Source organism: Eurypyga helias, unplaced genomic scaffold (assembly GCF_000690775.1).
Source record: "Eurypyga helias isolate BGI_N326 unplaced genomic scaffold, ASM69077v1 scaffold8721, whole genome shotgun sequence".
In the NCBI taxonomy this organism is placed as follows: domain Eukaryota; kingdom Metazoa; phylum Chordata; class Aves; order Eurypygiformes; family Eurypygidae; genus Eurypyga; species Eurypyga helias.
This window is the reverse complement of record NW_010228859.1, coordinates 274-12,412: the sequence shown is the minus strand read 5'-3', so window position 1 is coordinate 12,412 and position 12,139 is coordinate 274. Positions and strand designations below refer to the sequence as shown.

General features: G+C 43.2%; 1 protein-coding gene across 1 annotated transcript; it reads right to left on the bottom strand.

Annotated features, from left to right (window-relative positions):
• Positions 1-1,741: 1,741 nt before the first annotated feature.
• On the bottom strand, positions 1,742-10,910 carry CLK4 (CDC-like kinase 4). Its single transcript, XM_010160173.1, has 13 exons — positions 10,850-10,910; positions 10,072-10,229; positions 8,789-9,014; positions 7,505-7,595; positions 7,042-7,108; positions 6,036-6,152; positions 5,629-5,795; positions 5,445-5,539; positions 4,311-4,440; positions 3,891-3,973; positions 3,331-3,410; positions 2,174-2,261; positions 1,742-2,091 (listed from the first exon to the last, which is right to left on the bottom strand). The coding sequence occupies exons 1-13, from the start codon at positions 10,901-10,903 to the stop codon at positions 1,954-1,956; spliced, it is 1,494 nt and encodes a 497-aa protein (XP_010158475.1). The 5' UTR covers positions 10,904-10,910; the 3' UTR covers positions 1,742-1,953.
• Between the last annotated feature and the right edge of the window lie 1,229 nt (positions 10,911-12,139).

Below are 12,139 nucleotides of genomic sequence, written 5' to 3'. Positions count from 1 at the left end.
CCCCAAACCCCTTTCTGAGGAAGGTGAACCCCCAGCTCGGCTCTGCCCCTGCCTGTGGGGAGGGGGAGCCCCACAACAGCAGAGCTGCGCCAGGCAGACCCCCCGGCACGTGGCTGCTGCCCAACCCCACGGCCCCGTGCCCCACGGCTGAGGGCTCCACGTGCGCGGGCAGGCTGCAAAGCACCGGGTTCTTTGCCGCAGGCACCGCAGCCACCCGGACAGGGCCGTTTTCCGGTTTACAGGGAGGAGGAAACTGGGTTTACACACGTTTTTACAATCCACATTTTTCCAGCGTGCATCTCTTTCGAGCTCGAGGCGTTCTAGTAACTACGGCAACAAAGGTGCAAGGGGTCCCGAAGCCAGAGCACACACTCCTTCCCTTTCCAACTTTGATAGAAAGTTTTACAGTCGCAGCTTTATGGTTTCAGCAGCGTATAAACTTCTTTCCCCCCATCTGCCTTTGATTTGCATCGCTTAGCCGACAGGCTCAGGCCAGCCCTCGCTCAAAGCCGTGGGATGGAACGCGCGGTGGGAAGCAGCCAGGGAAGGAATTCGCTCCCGTCCTCCTCCGTCCTCACCGCAGAGCGGGATGGTACTGACAGCTACGCTGTCACACAGAGCAACAACGGTGTCAGCATCCCCGTCCCGGGAAGGGGGTGTCCGTGGGACAATCGCGCGCAGCAGCCGGCCCTGGGCGCAGGAGATAACCTCCCGAGCCCCGCACCAGCCCCGTTCTGCCCCCGGCTCAGACGGGCACCTCTGGAGCCTCCTGCAAATTAAGGCTCCTCCCGCCAGTGGAACACGGACAGGGCTTTAAAATCTCACCGGGTGTTAGGCCTTACTCGGCCAGCACACAACCTGGCCGGGTTCCTGCGGAGCTGAAGCAAGTCACCATTCCCATCCCCGAGACAGGCTCGTACGCCGCAGTCAGGGCCGCGATAAATGGCCAAAACTCACATATTGCACCCAGAACGACAGTCCAGGTGAACATGACTGCGGAAGGCTCCCTCTCCCTGCTCAGCAAGCCACGCGTACCGTGTCAGATGAGAGCGCTGAGCAGGACCCAAACCCACCAGCCTGAACGTGGAAGAGCAGGAACCACCACGGTGCAGTGAGGGGGGGTGGGAAGCAGCCCCCTTCCCAATGCAGCACCCAAGGCCAACAGCTGCAACAAGAACCCATCCTCCTCCTTCCTACAGGACAGCCTGACAGTGCTGCTCCGTTGCCAGGGTTACGTAACCCTTCAGTAATGAGAGATCAAGCTCCACAGAAATAGGTGTTTGAAGACGTGAGGATGATCTTGTTACCATCGCAGGAGAAAGGCTTAAATATGCCACAGATGGAGCGTTTCACTCCCTTCTTCTCCAGGGGCAGGAGAGTCCTACAAACCACATCATGAAAACACTGACCTTCCGTGCACCAAAACATCAAATCCGGTACCTTCAGACCCTAACAAGAAATGACCTTAACCGCGAGAGCATCAGACAGGTCTCTGGTGACCCAGGAGCCAGCCACGCACGCTGTTTAAACAGAAAACCCGAGGACAAGGTGCCCCCGCGAGAGCCCTGCTCGGAGCACACCAACCCCAACCCTGGCTGAGATGCTACGGCAAAGCGATACTCGGCGTCAGGCACACTTCCACCTGCCAACCTTCCCTTACCCCTTCCCTACCCCACGTCAGGTGCCTAAGTCACCCCCCCGCCCAAGGAGAGGGGCTCAGGTTCAACGAGAAACCATTTCAAAAATGAAAATTACTTTTATTTCTCAGTGTGATACCCAGAAGACTACACCTGTCCCAACAAGGCCAACGTTAACAGTTATACAAAACATGGGTAGGTATTTACAGACTCCACTGTACAAAATAATTTAAGGTTTACAAAAGTTGCATGCAACCTCTGCTGACTGACACAGTCTAGGAAATCTCCTGGGAGAAGCATTAAAACATCACTGAACTTATTTACTTATTGGTTCAAAAAAAGGGTGTTGCAAGGCTTCATCGAGAGTAATCCTTTTGGCCGGATCGTATTCCAGCATCCTGCGAACAAGGTCGAACAGACTCTGATGATCTGTGTCCTGGCAATGCATGAATTCCTGAAAGAATAAACGGGAAGTATTTGAGAGACACCTTTCGCAACAGCAAACCCAGCCTGCGAACGGAAACACCGCCTCCTACCTTTAAGGGCTTACAGCGTCTCCTAACGTATCGGCCTGCAGAGCTGTGCTCATCCCAGTCCAACTGGTCGTGGTGAAAATAATGCTTTCTGCGTGACGAAGAAATAATTAAAGATCAGTGCCCAAAGTCAACAGATGCTTTTCTAAGAGGTTCTGAAACCCCACAGAGTGTTCCTGCATACCCCCTGCATCCAGGAGCTAACACAGCTTCTGGCTAGCATTTCTGCAGAGACCTGCTGCTTGTGGATGCCCACTGTCACAATATTTAGGAAACAGGCCCTTCAGTATTCCCATCAGAGAAGCCACTGAAAACACATTTTCCATTACTGACTGATTTAGAGATGGATGCTTTCAGGTGCTGCAAGAGAAGAACTTGGTCTCCCCTGCCAGTAACAAATGAAAGAGCCTGTCAATCTATCAGCCCTGACATCCCATCTGTAGCCTACAGAGTGCGGGTGGCTGGCAGCTATCTAACAGCCTGGGTACCCCCAAACGTCCTTCAGCGAGTTACAGGGTTATCCAGAGCAGCTGGCAAGAGGACAACTCACGTCAGAGAGAGAACGGGCCATCAGCTCGCTGGGTTTGGGACATACTGGGGTTAGGGGAGAACCCTGAACTGCTTGCTTCTGCCTGCAGGGAAGTGGGAATCTCCTGCTGCAACTCTGAGGAAGAAAGATCCCCGAAGCCCATGTCAGAGGGATATGAAGGGACAGTGGGAGAGGCTGGCAGCTGTGTGAGCAGACAGGACCCTCTTCTTCCTCTCCACACAAGCCTGATGACAGCAGGTGCTTTATTCTCACATCGTACAGAACAACGCGTGTCTAACACTACTCTGGTGACCACACCAAACTTAGCCCTCAGGCCTTGGGAACCTCATACTCAGCTACTGTCAGAGGTAAGCAGACTGAAGAGGAGATGTTTTGCTTAGAGAGGCTGGTATTTTGGATGCTGGCAACTTGGACTAAAACCAGAGAACAGGACTATTGTCATGTATTCAATTCATCTAAATCCGACACAATTTCTTGCAGCAGACTAACAGGTAACACGAAGCCTGGAAGTCTCTCTGGTGCTCTTCAGAAGCTCACAGCTACCAGTGGAAACTTTCAAATTTCTAATAGGAAAGTATCAGGCAAACTACTCCTCCTATAATGAGCTTACCTGGATTTCTTGATCATGTGAGCTGGCAGAGGTCCCAGTATCCTTTCCATCATTGCCAAGTGTTCTTTGCTATCATGGGTCTGTGTGGGAAGAGCAGTGAATGCACTCGGTCACGTATGCCTACCCTCAGCCGCTTGGTAACAACACTCATCTACACACAGGATGTCTGTCGCAGTACTGCCACAGCACCTTCACACACTGTCACCCTGAGTTACGGCAAACAGACCATGCAGCGCAGCTCGCGATACAGCACTCTCACGGTTAAGATGGGCCCCGAACAGCAGAGCCCATTCACCAAGTTTTGCACGAGGGTGTTTTTTCCTTCCAGCTCCAGCTGTACCTTCACACTCTAGACAGGCTTCATCATCCCAGAAGCCAGAACAGGTCACCTCACACAGTCTGAAGGAGCGACCCAGGACATCCCATTCTCCTAACGGCCTCATCTACGCAATACGTACGGAGCCTGCGAGGTTATGCCTCTTACAGTAAGTTACAGGCCATTTACAGATCCAAATCAGCGCTCTGCAACAAAACCGCTCAGTTTACCTTCACGCACGTACCTGGAACACTGTAAATCCAAGGTAATACTCAATTAGAATACAACCAATGCTCCAAACATCACAAGGCTGCGACCATCCCAGAGCTGCAAAACAGGGAAAGTTAAGTTTTCTTTTTGCTTTTAATTATTAGTTCTTTTAAATATAGTCTCAAAAGCTGTAATCCACAAAGCATATGCCCTGTTTCCATGCATTTACTGATTCCCATTTTCTCTCTCCACACTCCTTCCCAAACCCTGCAGGGAGAAAGAGGGAAAGGAGCACGTCTGGACTTCTGTTTTTAGCACTGCAGACTGTCAAAATTTCGAACATCACCTCCTGTGAGAGACTGAATCATCAGCTCTATGAGCAACTCTTCCAGTTTATGAAGTAAAGGCACCTCAACAAACCACAACTGTCAGAAGGTTTAAAGTCTTTACTGACCTAAAATAACCTCAGGAGCTCGATAGTGCCTTGTCGACACTAATGTGCTGTGATGCTCATCATCAAAAGTTGCACTCCCAAAATCAACGACTTTGATGTCTGTGTTTTTTAAAGTGCGTTCATCTCGCTTCTGCAAGAAAATCAAAGTGCTACTTGTTAGTGTCTTTAAAAGCATGCTTCAGCAAAAGGTGTTCCTCACGTCATCTTCAAAGTACCAGCTGATACAGAATGCTCAAAATTAAACCTACAGAAAAAACACTCTTCTCAAATACATCAACTCCTATCCAGCTCAAGCTCCCAAAGTGGAGCTGATAAAGTGATTTTATCTGAATACTGAACACAGCCGAGCAAAGACCTTTCCCACAGGAAGAACTTCTTTCCTCTTTTGGTAACCTCACGGTAAGTTCCAGTTCCTTGTTCTCTCTGGACTTTTTGTATCCACTGGTACACACATAATTTTAGCTCTAAAAATGTAAAAGTCAAGCCTTACACATAAACCAGAGGTACTGACGTACACTGCGCTTTGTCTCTAAGGAGTTCTTATACTCTGAAAAAAGAGCAGCAACATGACAAGAAAATTGTATCTCTACCAGTGCTAGAAGGGATTCGTACAGACGAGTTCTTATCCTAGCGCTGTGTCCTACTGTTTTCTTACATTTAAGACAGTGGCCCAGGACAGTCCTACCCAAGGCCCATGCCAACTGTAACTACCCAGGGATCAGCATCACATGCTGGTGACAAACAGAAAATCCAAAACTGACAGGCACTTCAGACTCCAGGGCAATCAGACAGAAAGAAGTGACGTTCCTCTCAAAACACAGGGATGCTTTAAAGAAAGCGACTCAAATGGCTGAAGAAATTTGAAGGAATAAAACTGGCTAAGTTCAGAGCCATTAACACAACACTCCTTGGGAGTGCCAGAACAGCAAGGGACTTAACTAGTGATTGGATGGAACAGTTTAGTTTGAACCAAATTTACTCGCTTAGTAGAAAGTTAGTAATCTCAGAGCACAAAAAACATTCTAGGAAATGTAACTATCACCTGACTTCTCTACGCAAGCTTCGTTTTAAGAAAAAGTTCAGATGGAGACAAAGGAAACCAATTCAAGTTGGAAGAAAAAGAACAAAACTTACCATTTTGGCATTGTACTTCACTATGTAATCAGACTCCACAAACAAGATGTTTTCAGGCTTTAAATCTGTATGAGTTAGTTTATTATGGTGTAAAACTACGAGGAAAGAAGAACAGTATTCCATTATTAATACATTTGTTTCCTAAAGAAATAAAAAATTGGTGTAAGTATTGAAATTTACTTACAGTTGATAGATTGGCAAATTTGATAAGCCATATTTCTAATGTCATTAATATGAAATGGCAGAAAGCTGTTTTCTTTAATAAAGTCGTAAGTACTAAGTCCCAGCAGCTCAAAAACAATGCAAACATGGCCATGATGATCAAACCATTCCAGCATCTGGACACAGCGGCTTAAAAAAGAGGAAAAAGAAAGAAATAAGCACATGAAAACTCCCATTACTGAAATATTACCATCTTCTGCAAAAACAATGCAAACATGGCCATGATGATCAAACCATTCCAGCATCTGGACACAGCGGCTTAAAAAAAGAGGAAAAAGAAATAAATAAGCACATGAAAACTCCAATTACTGAAATATTACCGTCTTCTGCAACTCCTGAGTATGCCGACTATTCTAACTATATACTTACAAAGTGCTGCTTGGGTCCATGGTGTTCAAGTGTTCCAACACCTGTATTTCTGAACGGGCTGCCTCCCGGTATCTACCAACATTTTTCACAATTTTAACTGCTACATGCATTCCTCTCCTTTAAAAGAAAGTAAAGCATCACAAACTGAATCAATTATTCCTGTTAAATACCTACAACCCCAAAGCAGCTTGATTTTAATAAAAGAATCACAGAAGATTAAAGGTCAGAGAATTATGAGTCAAATTAGGGGAATGTGACTTAAGCTCACTGAACTTCACCAGAACTGGTTTTATAAAGACACGCAATACTGATCTTTTCCTTCGTCAAGCACTCACAGTATACGCTACACAACCTACTTCTCAGTCTTATTATTTCCCAATTCAATTCTGTACTCTTTACACACACATGCAATCCCTAGTTAGGGCAAGAGCATTTGTAGAACCAACAGAGAAAGATAATGAAGCCATAGTTCTCCCCTTCAAAAAGGGCAGATGACATCTATTCAGTAATTAGTAGTTTGCACCATGTGGCTATGCAGCTCTTATAGAAAAAAAAAGTATAGATATAAAAAGGTTTATTTTTGAAAGAAACTCTCTATGCAGGTATTACCCAAGACAAATGTGGTTAGGGAAGATTATTGTTACAGATTCTCAAAAGCTTAGAGGAAAATAAAATAACCAAAAGTATTCCTCTATATACCATCTGGTATAAAGGCAATACCATGCAAGGCCTTTCACAGAGCAACAGAGGAAACAAACATTCATAATATTGGAAGAGATGACAGAACAACCTTAAAAACAATCAGGGACAGATGTAGTACCACCTGAATAGCCTCACAAATGCACTTACAAGGTAGTTCTCAAAACCACTGCAATTTATGTCTTCAGTATACTGCAACACTATCTGAACTGTGACTTTCTCTTCAAGAAAATGCCCGAGCTCTAATTTCGGCGCTAAATAGCGCCTTTTGTCATGACATCCGCTTATAAAGGTAATCAACACTTACATATCGTGATCTATGCACTCCACTACTTTTCCAAAAGCTCCTTCTCCTAAAGTTGCAACAATTTCATCTAAAAAGAACAAACACAAGTTAGAATTCTGCAACCACTCAAACAAGAACAAATATTATTAATGTAGATTTAAAAATGTGCCATTACAAAAGCATAATTACTTTAAATCTCAGCATCTGAATGCATTATTTTATTGGACAGGTGTCATGAAAACAGTTAGCCAAAAAAAACTATCTAATCTCAAGATTCAAGTTCATTTACTAATTGGAACTTTCTGAACACAGTATTTAAATTCTACAGAAAAGAAGATATGCAAAATAAACAAAAGAGCACAAAAAAAAAAAAACAGAACAAAAGAGCAATGAAGATTTCTTTAGCCCCCCTCCTCTGACATACTATTCTAAACAGATTTTTTGCTGAAAAGTTTTTTAAAAAGTGTTGAAAAATGTTCTATACATCTTGCTCTTAGAACGTCTCCACTTTCACAGATCAGGTGACCCTCCTCATCATCCTCTACACTCCTGGATCTTTTCCTTCGGTGACTCTTCTGGAAACGGCACCAAGATCGTCCAGCCAATCAATATATCAGAGTGAATTCAGGGCAGAATACGCAATTCATTCAGCGGGGAGATATTCAGGCATTCAGTTACACACCAGGCCACGAACAGTTGGCAGGAGCAATTTCAAATTCAGTCCCCAGAAATTCACAGGGCACAGTTTATGTTACAGAAGAAAAACATGGCAAGGAACAGATTTTCAGATAAATACTTAAAGTGATAAAACAACAGAAAAAAACAACACAATTTTGTCTCTCAAACAGTGGCTTAATTGAAGACAGATTAAGACTGCAACATCGCTATTTCTAACACTTTGCTAGCAAATAGCAGAAAACTGTATATTTACATATCTAAGCTTACAGTCAGGTGAAATGTTTCTATTTTTAAAACACACACTTTATGTAATCTAAATATAAAACTACCAAGTAATTTTACTTCCCTCATGTTAAGAGAGAAGAAAAATTACTCGGAAGCCCTTAATTCGCAGCGTATAAGCTAAGACACCTCGCTGTTTCTACTGCAGGGATGTCACATAAAACACCTGGAGCTAAAGATGCATCAGTGGGCATTATGCCAATAACGAGCAACTCAGAGAGCATGCCTTCAAAGGCTGGCAGCAAACTTATCCCATCTTCCCCAAGACATTAGCTGCCATTAGCCAGGCACATGCTTGATCAAAGTTTTCTGGAATCAGGTGTAGAATTGTTCTTATCAATTTACCAGACATGCACGTTTCATGCTCTCAATTAAGCTTACATTAAAAAGGCATGCCAATTCAATTACTTTCAGTAACAGAAGCTATGACATCTCACAGTCTATCTGAAAACACGTAGTTCACTATGCTATAAAACTAAAAAGTGATAACAGTACTTTGAAATAGGCTATTTAACCACCTTCAATTTCGAGATAACATTCTTCAGATTAATCCCAGTGATCTTACCTACTGGCCACCTACTTTCCCACTGTATAACTAGTACTGGTGATAATCCCACCTCCCACCCAATACATCACCCCAACGTCTCACTAAGAACATTCATACGCCCACATGTGGACTCAACTACAAACCCTTTTTAAACAATACAGTATTTCTTAAAGTACTGTAATCTGGAACTGAAGTTCTAGCACTCACTTAAGTAGTCTATTACCACTAATTGATTAATAATAAGTTAAAAATTACTCATACCGAATGCGATTGGTGACTGGAGCAATGATGTCTCTTATGCTTCCTTTTATGACTACTTTTCCTGCTCCGACCAGAGGATTTGCTATAGTGATGATGGTGACTCTTTTCATAGTCTCTGTGATAATGCCTGTGGTCATATACTTCACAGAAGTTATTTCTGTATTCCTCAACATATCTCCGGTCATGATGGTCTCTTTCATTTATGGCTCTATCGTCCAAATAATGACTGAAAATATATTTTAAGTGAATGTTCTCCACTTCAAAAACTTGAGGTTCCAACAAGATAAGTGACTTCAGCTGAGTTACACTTACACAGTCTTTACACCAAGAATGTTTTCTTAATTGACTCCCTCCCCAAAAACAGTGGAGCTTTTGATGTTACTTTATTAGGAATCTAACAACATCGTCAGTCTCAAATACACAGCAGCCATCCACGAACATTATAGAATCCATCCACAGTATGCACAGTAAATAAGAAACCCGGACTCCAAAAGAAGAAACACTTCCTAAAATGTACTGAGCAACTCTATGCAATCTCCAACGTCAGAGGATAACACAATACAGCAGTCATCTCCTCCTGCGCTTCCAAAGCTCAGAGCGCTAAATGAAAAATAAAACCTGGGGACCAGGAGAAGGATCACTGTTCTTAGTGCTCTGCATTAAACATTAAAAACCTCAGAGTGTCTGGATCAAGGATCTTCCGCACAGAAGAAAAACCTTAAGCAAGCAGCCGAGGCGGAGAGCCCCATATTGCTGTACATCTACCTCTTCCAGCATTTCGTAAGCATGAGTACGTGCTCTTACAATACTTCCATAGAATTTTATTCTCAAAGAAAAAAAAACAAAAACAAAAACCCCCAACAAAACCCACATCTTTCCAGGGAAAGCGACATGGAAGAAAAAATAAACCACCTCCAACTTAGTAAGAGAAACTCATACTTACCATTGTATTAAACGATTAAACAAACCTTCTCTTACTTTTGTTCACATGAAACAAATAAAGAGGCATACTTTTAACTTGAGATTTCCTACTGAATGCATTCCATGCCAATATGCAACTGACAACAGCGGAACAAACCAGGAACATTTACTTGGTTTTATTACAGAATTTCTATTTACTGATTCAGGTACTGTTAACAAAACCACCTGACTCTTCAGCTTCTCATAAGCGAGCCAGACCTTAAGGAACTGCCAGCTCTGGGCACTCAAACTCTCATCCTGAAAACGTATTCATTTTAGACGCGGTAAGAAACAGTCACGCTACTCAATTCAGAATCTTGTACCTTTCTGAAATGTGATTTGGCTTATAGTGCTTGCTTTCTTGTCCACTGCTCTGGGACCTTTTCCTGCGTTTACGGCTGCTACTGTGCTTCCTTTCATCCCAGCTCTTCCTGTCGTCCCATTCAGGACAATGGGATTGCTTTGAATGCCGCATCTGCCACTAAAAAAACAAATCAACAGAAACACAGAGAAGACAAACAGCATTATACTAGTATTTGTAGATGCAAGCCATCTACTGACCAAACACGACAGAACTAGAAAGAACCATTTCCTCAAATAATTCTTGTTTCTCAGCTTCCCCCACGTACTCTTTTGGTTTGGCAAGCAGACATAGCTTTCGCATCCTAACGCTGTAACACTGTTACAAAACACAAATCACGATTAAATAGGCCAACTCATCTTCACTCAATAGCTTCAAACATGTCATTAAAGGCTGTTTTAAATCAACTCTCAAGTGACTAAACAGAAACATTTCCTTAAAGAGTCCTCTGTTGGAGAGAGATCTCAATCTTCAAACATCCTCTCCAACAGAACCTGGGTTTTGTTCCTCCTACTGTTTTTTACTTAATTTACTACATGAAAGTCAAGTATGTTCAATCGCTGACAAATCTATTTATAGATCACTGCTAAACAGCCACTTTTTAAGGTTTCAGTAACAGAGGGAACTCTAAATTAACATAACTGTAATACCATAAGCCAAGCCACAATTTTTTAACCTAATTAGCATGCAAGTATGTGGGTGGTTTACAATTCAGCTGATTCGCCAAAGACAAAACCCACCAGCTTCTGTTGCTGGATGTGATATGCAGGAGTTCTCTGTTCAAACAGGTACATGCACAACTGAAAAGAAAAAAAAAAGGCAAGTAAAGCACAGCTGCAAAATTAGGACTATAACAAAACCAACTGTTATCCCTTTACTCTGGTGGGTGATTTTGAAAATAAGAATAGGCTAGTGTGCCTATTTCAGTATATTCTGAAGAATGAACTAACACAGGACAAGAAAAAGCTTCCATAGTAATCAGTGATAGCAAGAAAAGTAGTTTAGAAACAAAGACAGCACTAAAAATGTCAGGACTGTGTAAAACTGCCCCAGAACCATGTTAGCTGCCTCTACACCAACTGGAGGCATTAAGGGGGAAACTTTTAGAACTATGTAAACATTAAGCTTCTTCTGAAATAGAGGTTTTCTGATCCTTTCATAATATTTGTGACAGGCTGGTAGTTAAAAAAAGGACACCCCCCCCCAAAAATGATTTTTAAAGAAATCTGTTCTTAAAATACAAACCAATGCAAACATAGTGACAAACTATGCACAAGTGACTGGTACAGCCTCTGAGCCAGCCATCATCTAGGTCGTGCAAAAATCTTACTCACTTATGATACATTAATGAGAAATAAAAATACTGATGCACTGAATGACAAAAACGCCTGAAGGATCAAGACAAAATTAAAACCAATTAGTGTTTCATTTACACACCTGAATTTTTTCTTTTCTTACCCAGCTCCAAAGCCTTTTTCCTCTACTTTCAACCTACGTAACTCGAATTATGAAACATGCTCAGGTTTCAATTATTCCACTTGTGAGGTGAAGAGTTCCACACACACAACCGGTTATAGGAGAACTGAAGTTTCTACTTATGCTCGTCCATCATCCCCCCTCATTTGGGAGAAGTCAGGCTGCAGTAACGCTAGATAGGGGACAAATACCTAAATAAAATCACCATTACAGTGTCCTGCAGAGAAGGGCTTGGGGGTGGAAGGATGGCCAGTGACACAAAAACTGGAGAAAAGCTTTAGCTGAAGACTAACTGCTGCTTAACTACACTCAAGCGCACGCAGAATTACTGGCATTAAGATGGAAGTTGCAAATTCTGTCCCGAAAGCAGCCAAGTAAATGCAGATGTGGAAATTGTTAGAATCGGACCGTGCAAGGCCCCAAGTGGCCGCAACCCATTTTACAGGAGCCACCTTAAGATTCCGAGTACTACGCACTCTAAATTTATGCACCGAAGCACTTATGTAACGCGGACAGCTGACTGCACATACGCGTTCCTATATGGCATGTGGCCC